The 19,578-nt window shown below is 38.8% G+C and overlaps 1 protein-coding gene across 1 annotated transcript in view; it reads left to right on the forward strand.

The window, feature by feature from the left end:
* Positions 1 to 19,578, forward strand: part of LOC134748114 (hemicentin-2-like) — a 179,757-nt gene that overhangs the window by 82,543 nt on the left and 77,636 nt on the right. The window contains exon 3 of the mRNA XM_063682816.1: positions 16,503 to 16,650. Coding sequence (XP_063538886.1) covers positions 16,503 to 16,650 — 148 coding nt within the window. The remainder of the gene's footprint in view (positions 1 to 16,502; positions 16,651 to 19,578) is intronic.

Genomic DNA, 19,578 nt, shown 5'->3' on the forward strand with positions numbered 1-19,578 from the left:
CCTACCTTAACATATCAACCTAAAACTACAGCAAAGTCGGGCCAGCTTCCAGATTGGAAGTTCCAGATTGTTCCATACTCACCCCAACATCTCGCAATTATTCATGTTTAGTTTATGTAAATCGTGAGAGGATAGCTAGCCATACACGCACGGATTTGCCCGTCGGATCTGCCTGAAAGATGTGGCTGGCGGACACATCCGTCAATGTGTGGCGAAAAATAGACACAGATTTGTCCGCCGGATGCCCGTCCGCTGCCCATCTGTGTCTATTTGTCGCCACACATTGACGGATGTGTCCGCCAGACACATCTTTCAGGCAGATCCGACGGGCAAATCCGTGCGTGTATGGCTAGCTGATCGTGCTGTGAGAAGAGCGTATGTCCCCACATACCCGGGCGGAAAACGTCCGTCTGGGCGCCTCAGATACCGCTGGAGTGACGAAGCCCTAAAAGACCTGTCCGCCCTCGAAATACCCAACTGGCGTAAAGTAGCGCAGAATAGGGCAAAGTGGCGCTCTCTTGTGTCAGAGGCCAAAATCCTTTTTAGATCACTGAGCCAGTGAAGTAGTAGTTTATGTAAATAAGTCAATCCGAATACCTCTATACTGAACGGAACCTTTACCACGGTTTGCTATAGAAATTCTCATCTTCATCACGGACAAAAATGGTGTTCTGGACATTTGCGTGGAGCCGAAGCGTTGGCTTTTGCGGCATTTTCTATAATGGTAATATCCAAAGAGGAAAATCTGTATCTTTATAGTATTTATTTTATCTGTATTTTTATATTTGTCTCAAATAATAGTTCTAAGCTACCCTCCGGCCCGGGGTGCCACAGAAAACCAGCGCTGTGGTATTTATTTATACCAGAGCATATGCTGAGTGGCGTCCTTTAAAAAAAAATTGCGACTGTTCGTCTGGTAACGTGACTTCGTCCCTTGTCCTCTTAAACTCGTGGTAAGGGCAATGTCGTGTGTGGTTGCTGTATGGGGTTGCCGTGTAAATGTGTCGTTCGTTGTTATTTGAAACCATTATGTACATAATCGGTTTTAGGTGACTGGGAATGTGAAATGCTGAATAGCATGAGGTTTGGGGGTTTATTGCCACTATTTCGTTGGAATTTATTTGGAGAAATATGTCTGAAATATAAAATAGAAACACAGGTATTTTAAAGTTAGTATGTGCTTGATAAATCGTTTTAAGCCACGTGATTTTCTACCTCAAGGACATTACTAAAGTAAATTTTTAAAACACACATAGACATTAATGCGAATGAGCGATGACAGTGATGTCAACATGAGATAAAACATATTTTTACAAGCTTTTATTTAACTTGCAATGTGTGTATGTATGTATTGTATGTTTGTACGGGTCTAATCTTGTAAGTTAAATTTGACTCACGTCCCGGTTTCCGATGTAGCTGAAAATTTGCATACATATGTAAGTTGGGTGACAATGCAATATTATGGTACCATCGAGCTGATCTGATGATGGAGACAGGAGGTGGCCATAGAAACACAACGCAGCCTAATAAAAGTGTGTTTGAGTTTGTTAGTATTGTCTCGATGAGTACCCACTAGTTGCCTGTTGAAAGAAAAGTACAGTCAGCGGTGAGAGCTCGTATCAAAAACGATTTTTGACAAAAATTATGAAATTCGAACTTTATTCTAGGTAATGAACCCGACAGCTAGCCACTCATATCGCCAGCATTAGGGCGCGCGCACACTACGCTGCCGCAGTCATTTGCATTAAATCGTAAAAACGAGTTTTTGGACGGCGTTTACGAAGTTTGCGTACGTGGTGATGTTTTGAGGTAAAAGTATTGTAAATTCCGTACATTGTGTTTAATGTGGTGGAAACTACTTAGTTTAATACTAGCGTACATATACATAATGCGTTTAAATAGTAGTAGTTTGAAATTGTATGCAACTTAATTATTATTAATTAGGATTGTTGGGAAATAAGTAAAAGCTTGCAAATTAAATGATGATATCTACTAATAGTTATCATTTCGTAGCATATTAAATAACATTATTTGAGTTCAAAGTTTGTTAGCTATCTGGGTTTAAATCATCACTGTAATTGGCTATCGTAAAACATGTGCACTTTACTAAAATCTAGACGTAAGGTAAATAACTAATCATGTTTCATGCAGTCATTATGTAGGCCCCGGCTGGCAACTGATATGTTTGAACTTGAAGCCGGTGCCAAGCCAAGTAGTTACAATACTGGTCAATACCCCCAAGCAACTAATAGACAGTTTTCTTCCTTAAATCGCACCAAGGTTGGCTTTCGATTCGACAGTGTGTAGACGCTTTTAAGATTTTGCTTGATACCGCTTTCAAACATATCAGTTGCTAGCGTATATGACAAAGATAATATTTTATTTTATCCTTTTTGAAGTCGGTTTTTGTTTTTTTTAATATTAACGAAATATTGTTCTAATTTAGCGATGATTTACTGCTATCTAAACACTTATGAGTTTACAGCGCGAATATAGGTTATATTTTTCAAACAAAAAATCACCATTAAAAAAAAAATCCCATTGCAAACCAGGTAATTCTTCTGCAGCACACTAACAGTTTAAAAGCTTCTCCAAAGTGGTTACATTAGGTGTAATCTTGTGCCGTTTATCGCCGCTCCGCCGTTATCTGCCCTTAATCGTGCTATGACGAAGGCATCCCGATTGTGCCCTTAGGGGCTCGAGACAGATCCAGCTATTACCTACTGGAGGGTTTGAAATTATTAATAGACTACACAATGAAACGTTTTTGTAGCTTAAGGGGTTGTGATTATTTGACGTTTTATAACTTCACTCGTTCTTCGTTTGAAGTGTCGGACTATTGACAATAATTAACATTTATGTGTAGTGGATGGTTTGAAGATGTGTTGCCTACCCCAAACGTTTTCATACACTTTTCGTGGGGTAGTCACACAAATCTCTGTTTTGACATTTTGCTGGGACGTCAGTTAGCCGCGACCACGTCCAGTGAAACCTGTGTCGAAACGTCGGTAAATAAAGGTAACAAAATAAATTCGCGATACACCCGATTATAAATGTGATTTAATATGTTTTATAACTTTTTGTATATATAAATTGGACATTGACACACCAATATTATGTCAACAACAACAGCAACAACAGTACGAACGTTAAAATATTATCTGTTAAAGTGAATTTTATTTTTAAAGTTGTGAAAAGTCCTTCTGAAATTTGCAAATGATGAAAATGGGACCAACCCACTTCATCAAATACTTCCGTATACCTACCTAATTTTTAAACAAAAACTATAATACATGATTTCATCAACCATCTTCGGGAAATCGAGAAACATAGATAAAAATTAAACAAAAATCCCGACGATCCGAAATTTTGAAGTCTCTTGAAATTATCAAATGCTAAAAAATGGCGCTCACTGTAAAAGTAAATATGCCTCGTTTGTCCAAATCACGTTGCATTCGCGCCGATACCGTCGTCCAAATAGCTCTCATATGCATGAAATCGAAGGAAATGCCCGAATTTACTGCTAATGCCTTTTTGGCGGCTAGTGCACTAGGGGGAAAAGTTTGGTAAACGTTACTGCAGCCTAGTACTAATAAATATAGATTGTGATTTGCGTATCATTGAGATTTTCTTTAAGCAGAGACCGGGTGTAAAGGCCCACTGATTACTAGTCCGCCGGACGATATCGGCCTGTCGTTCGGAACTGTAAATTTTTTGTTCTAACTGAGGCTGATATATTGCTCGTCCCTTGAAGTCCCACTTATCCAGGTTTCACTGTATTTGTATATGTGATTGACGAGGACCCACAGCTTTATTGAGATTAATATAGACATAGATATAAAATCCGTGGCAGCCTCGCAGTCCGTGACTTAGCGGAGAAGCTCCAAGTATGTCGCCTCCGGTGGTTCGGCCACGTTTGTCGCAGGCCAGCTGACTACGTGGGAAATATATGCCTTAATCTAGCCCTTGACGGCCCCCGACCCCAGGGCAGACCAAAAAAGCGATGGCTCGATGTCGTGAAAGCGGATATGAGCGCAAACGGGCTTACGCGAGAGGACGCCCAGGATCAAGCAAAGTGGAGAAAGGCAAGTTAGGAAAGCGGACCCTGGCAAAGGCCGGGATAACGCTAGGTATAAAAAAAGAAGAAGTTCTTATAGAAGAAGAAGATAGATATAAAATTTGTAAGATTCTTTCATAATATTTTGTTATATCTACCGTTTATTATTTATTTTATGTCCTTCTTGTTTTTTGATAGAAATTGCTCCTGAAAGCAAAATACCGTATTAGTATAGAACAGTAAAACAAGACTAACTAAAAATACAAGCGATCGCTTAATGAATCTTAAATGGAATGCATTTGGGTTGAATTTTAAACGAGGCCAGGTTAATGGGCCGTCAGTTGTCTGGCAAATCGAAATACCATTTAAAGTTAATTTCAAATCTTTATAGGTTTTTAAGCCACACGGGCACTAAAGACAACACATAGACAGTTTTACAGTTTAAGTCTAGAGAACTTGTTAAAGCCAAAGGACATTTAACAATAGGGATGGTGACATGAATCGCGAATATATAAAGTGCCAGAGGTGGCACTGACAGCAGTTTGTTTATCACATCGTTACGTCATTAAGATCACGTGACAGCTTGGAGGGTTTTTGCGCGAAATTTAAACACTAAACTAATTAGTCGAATTTTTATTAAAAACTAATGAATTTAAATTTAAAAAAAATATTTTTTTTGTAATATTTACGTGTCTATCTATAAAACTATAAAATGAAAACAGTTCTAAAACATCCCCATTGCTTTGTAAAAGCTAGTCCCTAGTCTATTTCTACGGAAAGACCTTTTTTTTATACATATTGTAAAGAGTGGCGGGAGTGTGCATAAGATAGGACCGAAAGGAGGAAAAGTATCCAGTGCCCAGGAGTGGGACACATATAGGCAAATAAAGAAACTCTGATTCTTAGGATTGGGCCGCGTCAACGCAATAGCAACACTGCTGCGATCACAATCCGAATGACACCTTTGCACTGCACCCCTCAGGTGGTCTTGATTATGATTATGATGATGATTGAGGCTCTCGAAGCCGAATGCTTTTAGTAATCTCGTGCCCTAGAAATGTGACTAGGCATATTCCGCCATTGCCTGTATTTCAAATCATCACAAAACTATCCTGAAAATCGCCTCATTTTTGATTATTCCACGGTAACATTGTAACAGCTTTTTAACATTGAGAATGTAAGCTAAGATCGGGAGTAGAACAGGTATCGGAAATATTGTCGTCAGCATCACAAGAAAAGCTAGTATTGTACAGCTTTGTTCTATCAAAAATAGATATAACTACGTAATAGATGGATACAGTCTAAGGAAAAAACGTGCCTCGAAAATCAAGAAAATTTGATTCTCGTTCAGAGGGCGCTGCTAGTTTTGGCCTACAGTCGTATAGATGGCGTTGACGGTTTCGTTTGTTATTTAACAATTTTAACGCATATCAGTGCAAGAACATGGGTCAAAATCATAAAAATAATTAATGCAAATAAAAAAAATCATTTATCTATATTTAAATACATTCTATCGTATTTTTATAAATCTTCATTTTTAGTTTTAAAGTGTGTCGACAGATGGCAGTCAATTTACTGGGGTTACAAAATTTACTATGACAGTAACTCTCTAGTATTAGTTACTCTATGGTTCTATGAAATGAATCTAGGCATTTATGTGAGGTGCGGCTGCTTTGAAAGCAGCTGGTTGTAGTTTTGAATGATTTACGGTTAGTTTCACTAGACTTATATTGACCGGGATATAGACCGTGATTACCTTTCGTATTATTTCTGAGCTCCCGATGTCACCCGTGAAGATGATGCATGTGACTGCGTCGAAATATCGGGAGATCATAAATAATACAAAAGGTAATCACGGTCTATATCCCGGTCAATATAAGTCCAGCTGGTTGTAGTTATAGTGTCTGCTTTAAATAAAATAAAATAAAATAATTATTTATTTCAGAAATTCAATTTCCATAATATATTAAATACATATAATATATAATAATATATTTAATTATACATTTAATTATGTAACGAGGTCTGTGTTAGTCAGTCTGAGTCACTTTTTCCTTTTTATTTTCTACGTATTCATAGCGAGTATTTAGATCAGCATCAAAAATAGCGGATCAAACAGTATATTCCACTCTGTAATTCAATTTTAATTTCAATTTATTTATTTCCTTTAAGTACAATTTTAATTTACATCATGTTGTTCATAAGAGTAGGAAACGATTCCTCCGTACTAGTAAAAACTGTATGACGGCAGGAAGCACCACCTCTCCCGGATCACATTTACTCTTATCTAGCAGTGGTATACATTATTTTTCAAAACTCCTCAACCCTAAAAAGATGTGGCTCTACATGTAGAACAATTATACTGAGACAGATACTTTTGAACATTTAAACTATTGAAACATAGCACCTAACGCCATCTATTGACTTACTGTATCACTTAGAATGTCGCTGAGCGCTCGATGGCTGTGGCTTCACGTTTGCGCGTACGTAAAAGTTGTAAAATTACGACTTTTGAATCAAATCACACTCTCAGCGACATCTAGCGACGTAGAATAATACTAACTAACGGAGCTCCGCGGTGTACGGCGCGTAGTATGAAGACCGCTGGTCCTCTCTTTTATGGTCCTTGCTTTTGAATAAGAACTGTAGTTAAATATCCCTATTTGGATAAAGTTAATTTTTCAAGTAGGCATATTACAATGCGCTTATGAACGTCAAATAAAGCTACACTGGCTCTAACCCCACACCTCTGCCCGAGAAGATTTAAATCCCTCCTAAACTGGAGGAGGGTATCCCAAAATGGGAACGGAAAGAAACTCGGCGGGACACATCTTTTCAAAACATTACATCTTATAATTAACATTCATTAATTTAAAAAATACAATTTACTTTGTTTACCAGGGGCTAACACGGTCGCATTTTTATCACCTGTCACCATGCCTGTCACGTTCTAACAAGTATATAAGTGCGAAAGTGACAGGCTTAGTGACAGGCGATAAAAATGGAACCATGCTGCCACCGCTGAACTGTGTCACATTTGGAACATTTGGAAAAGTATTCCAGGCCCCGGGGTGCTCAGGGCGACTTTATTCACATTTCTATTTCGTCATAAATCTATTTATAAAGGCTGCAGACGCAATTTTCAATCGGCTATAAATTGTACTTGCGTTCCATTACAAAACGTTAGAATTTTCCGAACTATACACAAATCCAAGACAACTCCAATACCTTTCGTTTACAAACAACGATCTAGAAGTGTAATGCAATTTCTAGAAACTTCTAAACCGCAAAAGATTGCAACGAAATCTAGAATTGATTCCTTGAAATCTATTCCGGTCCGCTCGTACCCATCGGGACAGTGCAAACTTAATTCTCCATTGGTCGGCGGAAAATGAGTCCTATGTTGTGAGGTATAAAGATTTGAAATGCGCACTGGTATAGTTGCTAGATATTCCCGCCAATAAAAGAGAGGTTACAGGAATTTGTCTTGGTCGCTACATACGGAGTTTGAGAATAATCAAAATATTAAACCGACTTCAAAAAAGGAGGAGGAGCTAGAGGACTTCAAAAAGGAGTGGAAGCGCTGGTAGCCTAGCGGAAGGAGCGTGCAACTTGCAATCCGGAGATCGCCAATTCAAACCCCAGCTCGTACCAATTAGTTTTTAGAAACTTATGTACGAAATATCATTTAATATTTACCAGTCACCGGACCGGACTTTCAGAAATCGGACTAATCCCAACAAGGTCTAGTTTCCCCTTTGGGTTGGAAGGTCAGATGGCAGTCGCTTTCGTAAAAACTAGCTACGCCAATCCTTGGGATTAGTTGCCAAGCAAAGCCCAGGCATGAGCCGTGGCAAAATGCCGGGAGAACGCGCGCGGGTAAGCCAACTTAAACTTGGAGTTAAATTTAAAAAAGATATGTTTAGACTTTCGCTCTCGCTTATGATTTCGAACGATTTGATTACAGCCCTGGGCACTGGAGGCCTTGGTCGCTTTTTATTTCGTATATGACATCTATTTTAGTTTATTGTCCATCGCCTCTAGCTATGTGTGCAAATTTATCTCAATCGCGCACCGGCACCTGCGAGCCAATCAACGACCCCGGCCATATCTCACCAGGCCCCAGGTCGACGGTAGCTAATGTAACTTATGGATGGAATTAAATTGTGTGACAAAACTATAATAGGGTATTTGACTGTATTTAAAATAAATTATTTTACACCATGCATGAAATAAAGCGCCAGAAGATTAATAGAGAAACGTAGACAGCAGTTATTTTTAGACACAATTTCTATTTTAAAATCTGTTTAAAACTATAAAGAGTAGGTAATTTGATTGTGACGTCACATGCCAGTGTTTCATATATGTTGTCACTTTGCCTTACATCTATACAAGCTTAGTAAAGCTCTTGATGGAATAAAATAACTTCACTGTGAAGCTTCTTAGTCGAAGAGACCGACATATCGTCGTCGGACTCTTCAGGCTCCTCCTCCTTCTTCTACTTGGCGGACTTGACGGGTAAGTAAGGGAAGTAAGGGAAATTCCATAGTAGCAAAATCGTGTTGACTGTTCGAAAAAAGAAACTGATTTGACTAGTAGTCAAATACCCTATTTTTTGCCAAAAAGATAAACATTTACATTTTATTTTTTTAAAGTTGGTCACTAAACTTTCTTTAATTTGGATTTTTTTTATATAATTTCTACCCAGAATCCTCATAGGAGAAAAAAGTGTACCAAACTTTTCATACATTTTTCGAAATTCCTGTTCCGCCACCATCATGCAAGATCTATGAAAAATTATGACAGAATGTAAATAAAAATCATGGAAACTTTTTTTCTCTTATTTGAATGAATGAACCTCGTGGCAGGTCCCTAACTATACATGGATGTCGGTTATTAAAAACCGGCCAAGTGCGAGTCGGGCTCGCGCACGAAGGGTTCCGTACCATTACGCAAAAAACGGCAAATAAAAAACACGTTTGTTGTATGGGTGCCCCGATTGAATATTTATATTATTCTGTTTTTAGTATTTGTTGTTATAGCGGCAACGGAAATACATGACCTGTGAAAATTTCGACTGTCTAGCTATCACGGTTCATGAGATACAGCCTGGTGACAGACGGACAGAGAGACAGATAGCGGTCTTAGTAATAGGGTCCCGTTTTTACCCTTTGGGTACGGAACCCTAAAATGGACTTCTCTTTTACAATTTTACAATTGGAGTATATAGTTAGCTAGGCAGTAAATAATTATGTACCTATATATTATTTATTTATTGTTATTTATTTTAAACTTTATTGCAAAATTAAAATACGTACAAATGGCGGACTTAATGCCTCAAGGCATTCTCTGCCAGTCAACCATAGGGCTAAATAGAAATTCTCGAATGTGGGTGCAGTGTGAAAAATAATCTGGAAAACAATTTTTTAACAACTATACTAACATTAGCCTGTGAAAGTCATGTGACAAGAAAGGTATTAAGAATGAATGTGGAGGGAAGTACGAGGAGAGGAAAACCGAGGAAAAGGTGGATGGACTGTGTGAAAGATGATATGAAACTAACGCAAGTGAATGATGAGATGACGGGTGACAGAGATGTATGGAAGAAAAAGACATGCTGCGCCAACCCCAAGTGAATGGGACAAGGGCAAGCGAATGATGATATTATTTATTTATTGTTATTTATTTTAAACTTTATTGCAAAATTAAAATACGTACAAATGGCGGACTTAATGCCTCAAGGCATTCTCTACCAGTCAACCATAGGGCTAAATAGAAATTCTCGAATGTGGGTGCAGTGTGAAAAATAATCAGGAAAACAATTTTTTAACAACTATACTAACATTAGCCTGTGAAAGTCATGTGACAAGAAAGGTATTAAGAATGAATGTGGAGGGAAGTACGAGGAGAGGAAAACCGAGGAAAAGGTGGATGGACTGTGTGAAAGATGATATGAAACTAACGCAAGTGAATGATGAGATGACGGGTGACAGAGATGTATGGAAGAAAAAGACATGCTGCGCCGACCCCAAGTGAATGGGACAAGGGCAAGCGAATGATGATGACTAACATTAGCCTTAAGATAAAACTGTCACTAACACAAATTGATCCAAGTTTGTTTTTAATAAATGAATTTATTTATTTAATAACGATTTACATCCAGCAACGACTCAGAAACGTATCTCTGGAGAAGGAGGATTAGGAGAGCCGGCCCTTATTAGAAATGGGACAAGGCCGGAATAAGAAATAAATCAAAATTTGTTGAAACTAAATCTAACTTTATCCATTTCAATAACAGCCTTAACAATATCGCATTTAAAATTTTCTATAAACTAAATACTGACATAAGAACCTTTTATAGATTATTTCATTAATAGACCATTCTACACAATTGACGAATATTTTGCCAACGCACTTGATTAAAATGATTTTAGGAATATGTATATTGTAGTTGACATTTATTTTTTATCTTTACATAATAACAATATTTGACATTCATATACCACCCGACATTATTTTATTCATTATATTTTTAGCTACATGGATTAAGTAAGTAATTGATGTAAATATTTGTATATATATATACTGTATCTGTACTTGCATGTACATGTACTGAACGAAAATAAATAATAATCTAAATCTGAAGAAGGAAAAGATCGAATGAGCTCGTGATTCTGAATAGAAATAACTTTAAAATGTCTAAATTGTAAAAAATAGTGTAGAGTAAATACCTATCATATACTTAGGATGAGCCGAATATTCGGTAATTATTCGGTATTCGACATATTCGGTATATTTTTCATGTTCGTATTCGGCAAAATAGTGAAGAAGACGAAAAATATCGAATGGGCTCGTGATTCTGAGTAGAAATAACTTAAAAATGTCCAGATTATAAAAAAAAGTATAAATACAGTAAAACTTGAAATGTAATGGTCCGTCTATGCGTAATACCTATCATATACTTAGAGGGGCCAAATATTCGATATTTGGCATATTCGGTATATTTTTCAATGTTCGTATTCGGCCGAATAGTTCGTTTCGAACTGCTGAATATTTACCGAATAAACAATTTTTTTTTAAAGGGCGTCCGCTAGTTATCGCGGATGCACTTCGCTATCAGGTATAAGACGTTTCCGTTTCTTATCAATCTTATCATAAACATTTCCGGTCGGTCGGGACTTCGGGAGAAGGGTCAAAATCATAAGTGCAGACCGCGGACCTGAATGAACTTGTTTTCAGCGTTTTAGGCAGTTTTAGCCCAACCGAATATTCGGTTCTTTATGAGTTGAACCGAATATTCGGCCGATTATCGTATTCGGCAAAGTCCATATTCGGCCCATCTTTTAATGAACTTTAGCATTAGAAAAGAAGGGTTGATGTGTCTTTTTATTAAAAACCACTTTTGAAAAATAAGTCACGGCAAATATGTTACAATTTTAAATCATATACTATCTTTTACATTATTTTGCTTTCATAAGTAATATAAACAAATTTTTTAAAAGCGTTTTTCAATAAAAAGACACGTAAAGATCGTTTACTTTTTTTCTATTGCTAAAAAAACGAACTATAGTAGCGTAAACATTGTCCATTATATGCTGTAATTATTCCCGATGATTGCATATGTTATTTATTAGTGAATTGATATGGTTCCGTGTGGTGCCGGGTAAGAATAGCACCACCCCCCCTCTCTTTCCGTGGGTGTCGTAAGAGGCGACTTAAGGAAATCCGGTGGATGGGCAGCAGCGTCCTCCGAGAACTACCTCTATCAAACTACGGTCGCCAACCCGCCTGCCAAGCGTGGCGACTACGGCAATCCCCCCCAAGGTACTTGGGGGAGGCCTATGTCCAGCAGTGGACTTCTATCGGCTGTCATGATGATGATGATGATGATGAATTGATATATCAAACTACAAGTGTAATCGTGATTCCTCGCTAATCAATTACTATTTTATTCACAGTCAGCAATAAATTGTGTATCAAAAAAACTTGTTAAGATACTGCACTTGTGCAAATAATTTTGACCGCTTCGTCGCCTCTACTACTTCTGCTTAATAGTACATTTTTAAATCTTTTTATTGGCTTCAGATCGAAACTGAACAGGTACTCGTTACCGAGCTTAAGGGTTTAAAGCTCAATATCTCGGGAAAAGCTTCCACGATAGAGCTTTTATGATATTAGTAATGATAGAGCAAAGAAAATTGTAGAGTCATCAGAAATATAGCTTGGTAAGAGTATTTCTGCAGTTTGTTTCTGGCACGGAAAGTAAAAATAATCGGGAACCGTTATTAAAGTGCGCGCCTTCAGAGCATCTACACACAATTATAAATGCAAATTGTGTTTATTGAATTTTTACTAAAACATTTGAAACGAAGGGAGGCCTTTGCCCAGCAGTGTGACACTAAATTAGGCTAATAATAAATGAAAACCGGACAAGTGCGAGTCCGACTCGCCCACCGAGGGTTCCGTACTTTTTAGTATTTGTTGTTGTAGCGGCAACAGAAATACATCATCTGTGAAAATTTCAACTGTCTAGCTATCACAGTTCATGAGATACAGCCTGGTGACAGACAGACGGACAACGGAGTCTTAGTAATATGGTCCCGTTTTTACCCTTTGGGTACGGAACCCTAAAAATGATTACGTTGCATACTTTTATTACCTATAATTCCGAATTATTGCATACTTATTATAATTCCGAATTGTATTTATTTGATTTTGGCGTTTTGAAATCAAATCGTATGTTTATAGTTTAGTTTATTTGTAGTGTAATTCTCATTTTATTTAATATAATATTTATTTAAAATTAATATAATTATAGATACTCTTAGAAAATAAAGTGGTTGGCAATAAGAAGGCAATAAGCATTTAATTTTGTGTCCCTCGCATCCATAGATTTGACTTCATTTGAGATTTTATTTCCGGACCGATATGACCTTCAAACCTTCAAGAAAAGAGCGTATTCCCATCTTAAAGGCCGGCAACGCACTTACAACCCCTCTGGTGTTGCGGGTGTCCACGGGCGGCGGTAATCGCTTTCCATCAGGTGATCCGTCTGCTCGTTTGCCTCCTATTTCATAAAAAAAAAAAAGATTTACGAATAACTCCTTCTAATACATATAGGTGCATTATTCAGATTCAGTATAGATAAGCCACGAAGGCGAAGGGACGCCACGTGCGTCAACACTTGCTGCTTCGCATATTAGCCGCACCGTGCGTTCGGCGGGGGCAGCGGCTGAGCTAGCGGCGGCTCGGAAGCGGGAAAAGTATGCGGTGTTGACGCACTACCTATTTGTCCCTCTTGCCGTGGAAACCACTGGCTGTTGGTGTGCTGAGGCCAAGACTTTTATTGGGGAAGTGGGCAGACGGTTGCGGGAGAGTGGTCATGACCCTCGCTCCGGGTCGTTCCTTTTGCAAAGGTTGTTCAACGTGGCAACGCGGCGAGCGTGATGGGCTCCTTTGCATCTGGAGGGGCGCGGGGCGCATTTTGTGAATAGTTTTTGTGTTTGTTAGGTTCTAGTTTAGGTTAAGATTTTTGTAATGTTTTAATTAAAATAATAATACTTACCTACAACGGTTTTGTATATATGTAATAACTAAATAAATAATTAATGTTGTATGTATAGATAAGTATATTTAGATTCCATATCTCCAGAATAAAAGAACAAAATTCGCTTTAATCAAGAGCATACATAAAATTAAATTAAAATTAAATTAAAATTAAATTAAAATTAAATTAAAATTAAATTAAATTTGTGTTGCAATTAAGATAAATCAGCGTCGGTTCGCTGAGTACGTGCGTTCGTTCAGTTCTCCATGTCGTATATATTCAGTTACAGAAACAAATGTGACGTTTTCACTCAAAAGGTACCACATTGTCGCTTGTCGATAAGGTTGATTTCAAATTAAAGCTATATGGAAATAGCGCCTTATTGACAACCGACAATAAGTACCCTTTTGATTGAGAATGACACAAATAGTTAATAGAAAGCGTTTGAAACTGATATCATCTTGACATCTGAATGGTATTTGAATCATGTAATTTAGATATGGTGCGTCTCACCCGCGCCAATTAGCTGTAAGGATTTTGTAATCGTAATTTATATCGTTTGAACACCGGAAAAAATAAAAATACTTTTGTAAACCTTCACATTATTTTATTAAAAAATATTTAAAATGTTGAAAAATTTGAGCGGTTGAAACGCTCATAATTTTTGGCGCAAATTCGACAGATCGTAGATCGTAATGACGTCACACGTTGTACGGTCCAACTGACGTTTCCTACTAATGGCACTTATGGGGGTGTTTATTGGCCATTACGGGGTCAAGGGAATCCTGGCCAAGATGGGGCACCCTGACAACACCGATTGTCGTATGTGTGGTGAAGAGAAAGATCCAATAGAACACCTTATGTGTGAATGTCACGCCCTCGCCAGACAAAGAATGAAGAACTTTGGAACAGGCTATCTGGAACCAAAGGAATTCAAAACGCTACCCATAAGGTCCATATGGAGATGGTGGGGAAATCTCTTGAGTAGCGGACTGATCTTTCCTAGGGGTAACTGCACAAAAGATCCCTATGGGTCGAAGTGTATCCGCAAGGGCCCCCGAAACTATAAGATAAGATAATGGCACTTATGTGAACAAATCTATCGAACGCGTGACGTCACGTGACATTTCGCTCACTAGCTTTTCGCAGGCAAATTATTGTACTTTTTATTTATTATTTTAAGCAATTAAATTATAATTTAATAACGGAAATGCATTTGTAACATGACATAACGGTAACAAACATCCGAATAAAAATATTTCGTTCAAATATAAACTCTATGCATGAGGCTAATTACATGTAGGTACGGACAAGTAAAAGCGAAACGCAGATAACTAAATAACATTCAAATATCATTTTGACGTCAGTGTTTGTTTGAATTGGCTTGTAAGGTAATAAAAAGATCCACCTGAGAAAGAGAACATTTCAATGTAATTATTATCTCGGCTTAAATAAAAATCCTCCATGAATTTAAAGAACTTTATTTTTGTATTTAACGAGCCAAACTTGCCTAAAGCCTCCTTGAATGCAAACAGCTTGCCAATTAGAGGTCTTAAAAGACTATGAATTCTGTAAGAGCCCGTGTTGTGAGCTACCGAATAAACTAGTTAATTACGAGAATAGAGACTAATTTTGTTTCTTGTAACTTTGGGGGTTTGAATTGAATGTAATTCTTCTAGTAAGAAATGATATTCCCAGTATTCCTACCTAAAATATAGTTAATTGGCACGATACAAGAAAACATATTGTCCACGCATGTAGGGGTGGACGAGAAGATCTTGGGGTCGTGGATGAGGTGAGTTAAATGACACTCGTAGTCCAGTACATGCACGTATAATAAACTTTGTGATACAGAGGTGGTATGATATCACGGTAAGCGGACGGGCTCGACCGTCCGTCGCAAGATTGCTGAGAGAATGGTCGATGCCGGCCCCGCTGCCCCGCGCCCCGCACCATGCATTGCGTCGGCGACGGCTCCCGAAGATGCCCGAACAAAGACGAGGCGTTAACACATATATAAGTAGGTCGTTTTGTATGTTGATTCGTATGATGTGTGGGATAATGTTATGTGAAGTACACCTGTAAGTAAGTCTTTTTACGTATGATGTGGGATAATGTTATGTGATGAACGCAAAACATTTTAAATGTAACTAAAAAGTAGGTGAAGAGAAATTTTCTCTTGCATTTCGGTAAGGGCTTATAACTGCCACAAAAATACATGTTTACTTATTCGGAATTAGAAAGAAAATTGATATTTGCGAGCGTGTAGTCATTGAGATTATCGCAGAAAGGTATAGATTTGTATGACCTAAAGTTACGATTATTTTCATGGCTCTTCTTTTTATTAATATTTTCACAAAAAAACTTAATATAAAAATGGACGTTTTGGTTTTTCTAATTCTGTATGTCACTACTGTAGTTATTTAGTTGTAAGTAATAATAATGCCAATGGTTAAAAAGTAACCCAGGAGAACGTATACATCGCAATGTGTGACAGGAAAATGTCCCACAAAACCCATTAATACTCGTATATAGGGTAACACGAGTAAACCGACAATTGGCGCTTATTTATTTTATAAATCTTGTACTTTTTATGACTTACTTATTTTATTTACGTATATTCCGGATCATAACTTCACATAAATAGAGTTAGACCAAAATAAGTCTGCAGCGATTATAATAGCCCAGACTGAGCAAGTGTTATTTTAAACGTCAAACTTCTATGAAATTGTTACGTATAAATAACACTTGCACAGCCCGTGCTGTCAAAATTGTTGCAGAGTTATCTTGGTCTAACTCTACGCCTGAATAAAAATATAATGCTGTTTTAAGTTTACCCTTCCTAATTCCCGATTACCGTAGATTTGTTGGCAAAATGGCAAGCTAATTAAAATACAGTCGACTTTGTTCCAGTGTCCACGGTGGAGGTGGAGGCCGTGGTCGGACGCAGCGCCTCCCTGCCCTGCGACATAGAACCGGACACCAACGAAGACCGCGTGTACATGGTGCTATGGTTCAGGCATTCTGGAGGGAAGCCTCTTTACAGGTTAGTCTTAATATAACACGGTCGAGGTGGAGGCCGTGATCGGATGCAGCGCCTCCCTGCCCTGCGACATAGAACCGGACACCAACGAAGACCGCGTGTACATGGTGCTGTGGTTCAGGCATTCTGGAGGGAAGCCTCTTTACAGGTCAGTCTTGATATAACATGGTTGAGGTGGAGGCCGTGGTGGGCGCAGCGCCTCCCTGCCCTGCGACATAGAACCGGACACCAACAAAGACCGCGTGTACATGGTGCTGTGGTTCAGGCATTCTGGAGGGAAGCCTCTTTACAGGTCAGTCTTGATATAACATGGTTGAGGTGGAGGCCGTGGTGGGCGCAGCGCCTCCCTGCCCTGCGACATAGAACCGGACACCAACAAAGACCGCGTGTACATGGTGCTGTGGTTCAGGCATTCTGGAGGGAAGCCTCTTTTCAGGTCAGTCTTGATATAACATGGTTGAGGTGGAGGCCGTAGTGGGGCGGAGCGCCTCCCTGCCCTGCGACATATAGCCGGAAACCAACGAAGACCGAGTGTACATGGTGCTGTGGTTCAGGCATTCTGGAGGGAAGCCTCTATACAGCTAGGTTAGTCTTAGTTCTGTACAGGTTAGTGGCTTACTCGAACGATCGATCTCAAATAGTGTATTGTGCTTTCATTCCCTCCTTTCTCATAACTTCCCGAACTGGTTATTCAAGTGATATTTCGTACATAAGTTTGAAGAAATTCATTGTTTCAAGTCCGGGCTCTAACCTACAATATATATATACATATAAGATGTCTGCGAAGCAACCAACGATCTACCTAAAGGTCTAAATTAGATTTAATATTCCAGGTACGGTCCCTCCTCCAATTGAGGGGGGATTTAAACCTTCTCGGGGCAGTGGTGTAGGGTTAAGGGGTAGGGTAATATGCCTACTTGAATAATAAACTTTCTTTATCTTTATCTCTTTGATTCTGATTTCCCTGTTAAATAATGGCTACCTACCAAATTTTAAAATTCTCCCAGACTGTGGAATTTTTGTGTAATAGCGCTATATAGTCCTAAATGTACTATTTGTGACGTTTTCAACTAAAAGGTACCACATTGTCGGTGGTCGATTTTAAATTGAAGCCTTAAGAAAATAGCGTCTTATCGACAAGACAACCGACAATAAGTACGGTTGAAAATGGCACATTTGGTGGATCTTATGCCTTTGCAATATACATCCTGGTGACAGACGGACAGCCGGACAGCGGAGTCTTAGTTAATAGGGTCCCGTTTTTACCCTTTGGGTACGGAACCCTAAAAACCGTACATTTTAATGTTAACATCACCCAACAGCTTTAATTCCAAAAACCCAGGTGAAATATCGCCCAGACACCGTAATGTTCACGCTATCAAAAAACCACAGTCCCGTATTTGCGGTTCGATCCCGTACATCTGTTTATTGGTGACCGCTCAAAGGGATCACAGACATCACAGATTTGTGCGCGTCGCCGAGTCCGGACCACGGAGCCGCCAGGCGCCAGGCATACACGACCTCTCTGTGTTGCTATTGTTCACTAAGCTCACCGCCTCAAATATAGACCTAGCATTACATAGATCAGCTATACGCGTGCGCCCGTGAGGGACAAAACATACGCAATGCTACAATATGATTGGTCGAGTAGATTTGTAGCCCACCATAAACCATACTAAATTTACGGTGGGGAATAAAAAAAAAGTGAGACAAGGACAAACAATAACAGCGCTTTCTCTGCTACTCCTACTGAAAGATACATAAGACTATCCCGTTCGGTCATTTCCCCCCACCTCTCATGATCGATCCAGTTATACTAGATTCATGGCCTCAAATAATTTATTAGTGACAATACCCTCTATGACATTTGGTCGAGCACCCACCCATCTCGCACCGTTTAAAAGTTGCCATACAAAATAAGTGGCCAGTTTTTCCGCCATCTTGGATTTTTCTAAAAAAATTTTTTATAGGAATCCAGGCGACCCCGAGATTCCGTGACCAAAATTTCAGCGCGCTAGGACCCTTTTGAAAATCGGCCGCCATTTTGAATCCGCCATTTTGAAAAAAAAAATAGTCCTCACAAAAAACAAATGAGGCGCATTGGAACTTTGCGAGTCTTGATATTAGGTATACTTATTCATTTGACATCACTCTAAGCGCCATTTGCATCATCCCACTAACCCGGGGTTAACCGGTTAAACCTGGAGTTACCATGGTGACCGGTACATTTTGACACTGGGTTAACGTTCTAACCGCTTAACCTCGGGTTAGTGAAATGGCGCAAGTGGGCCTAGTCAATTTCTACTTTACAGGGTTTTGTATCATTTCGGTGTGATTCTATTTTCGTCAAGTACACGTCGCGCGCTCAATTGTTAGAGGCGGTGCCGTCGGTGCTCCGAGTCAAGGATCATTGAAAGCCGAAATACGTCAAGCGATTCGACTTAATAATTAGCGAGTTTTAACCCGTTTAAAATAATTTTTTCTACTCGTCGAGTATAATCTGTGTATTACAACTTAACATGCAACACTACTGTAGTGTATTGACGCTTTGAGCGCTTACGTCATGGTGACGTCACTGACAGTTAGGGTCAGTCGATATTATACCATGAGCCGAGCCGGACGGACCGCGTGATGTTTGTGTTGGCGAATCGTTGGAAATACATTACATCGTATGATACACTGGGGTAAATACAGTACATTACATGTGGCGACGAGGAAAACAAGAAAAGAGGAAAGGGAAGACAGGTCAGTCGATCTCGATTAATTATCAAGTTTTGTCAGTGTGCAAAAAATTGGTTTAAAATCGAATCCACTGTTTCAAACAAGTGATAAGTGAGAGTACGCACTGGTGGTACACCTTTCACACTCACTTCTAAAAAACAAAGAAAACAATATTTCCATTCGGTAACGCCATCTAGCAATATGATCTTT

Source organism: Cydia strobilella, chromosome 1 (assembly GCF_947568885.1).
Source record: "Cydia strobilella chromosome 1, ilCydStro3.1, whole genome shotgun sequence".
Classification (NCBI taxonomy): Eukaryota; Metazoa; Arthropoda; class Insecta; order Lepidoptera; family Tortricidae; genus Cydia; species Cydia strobilella.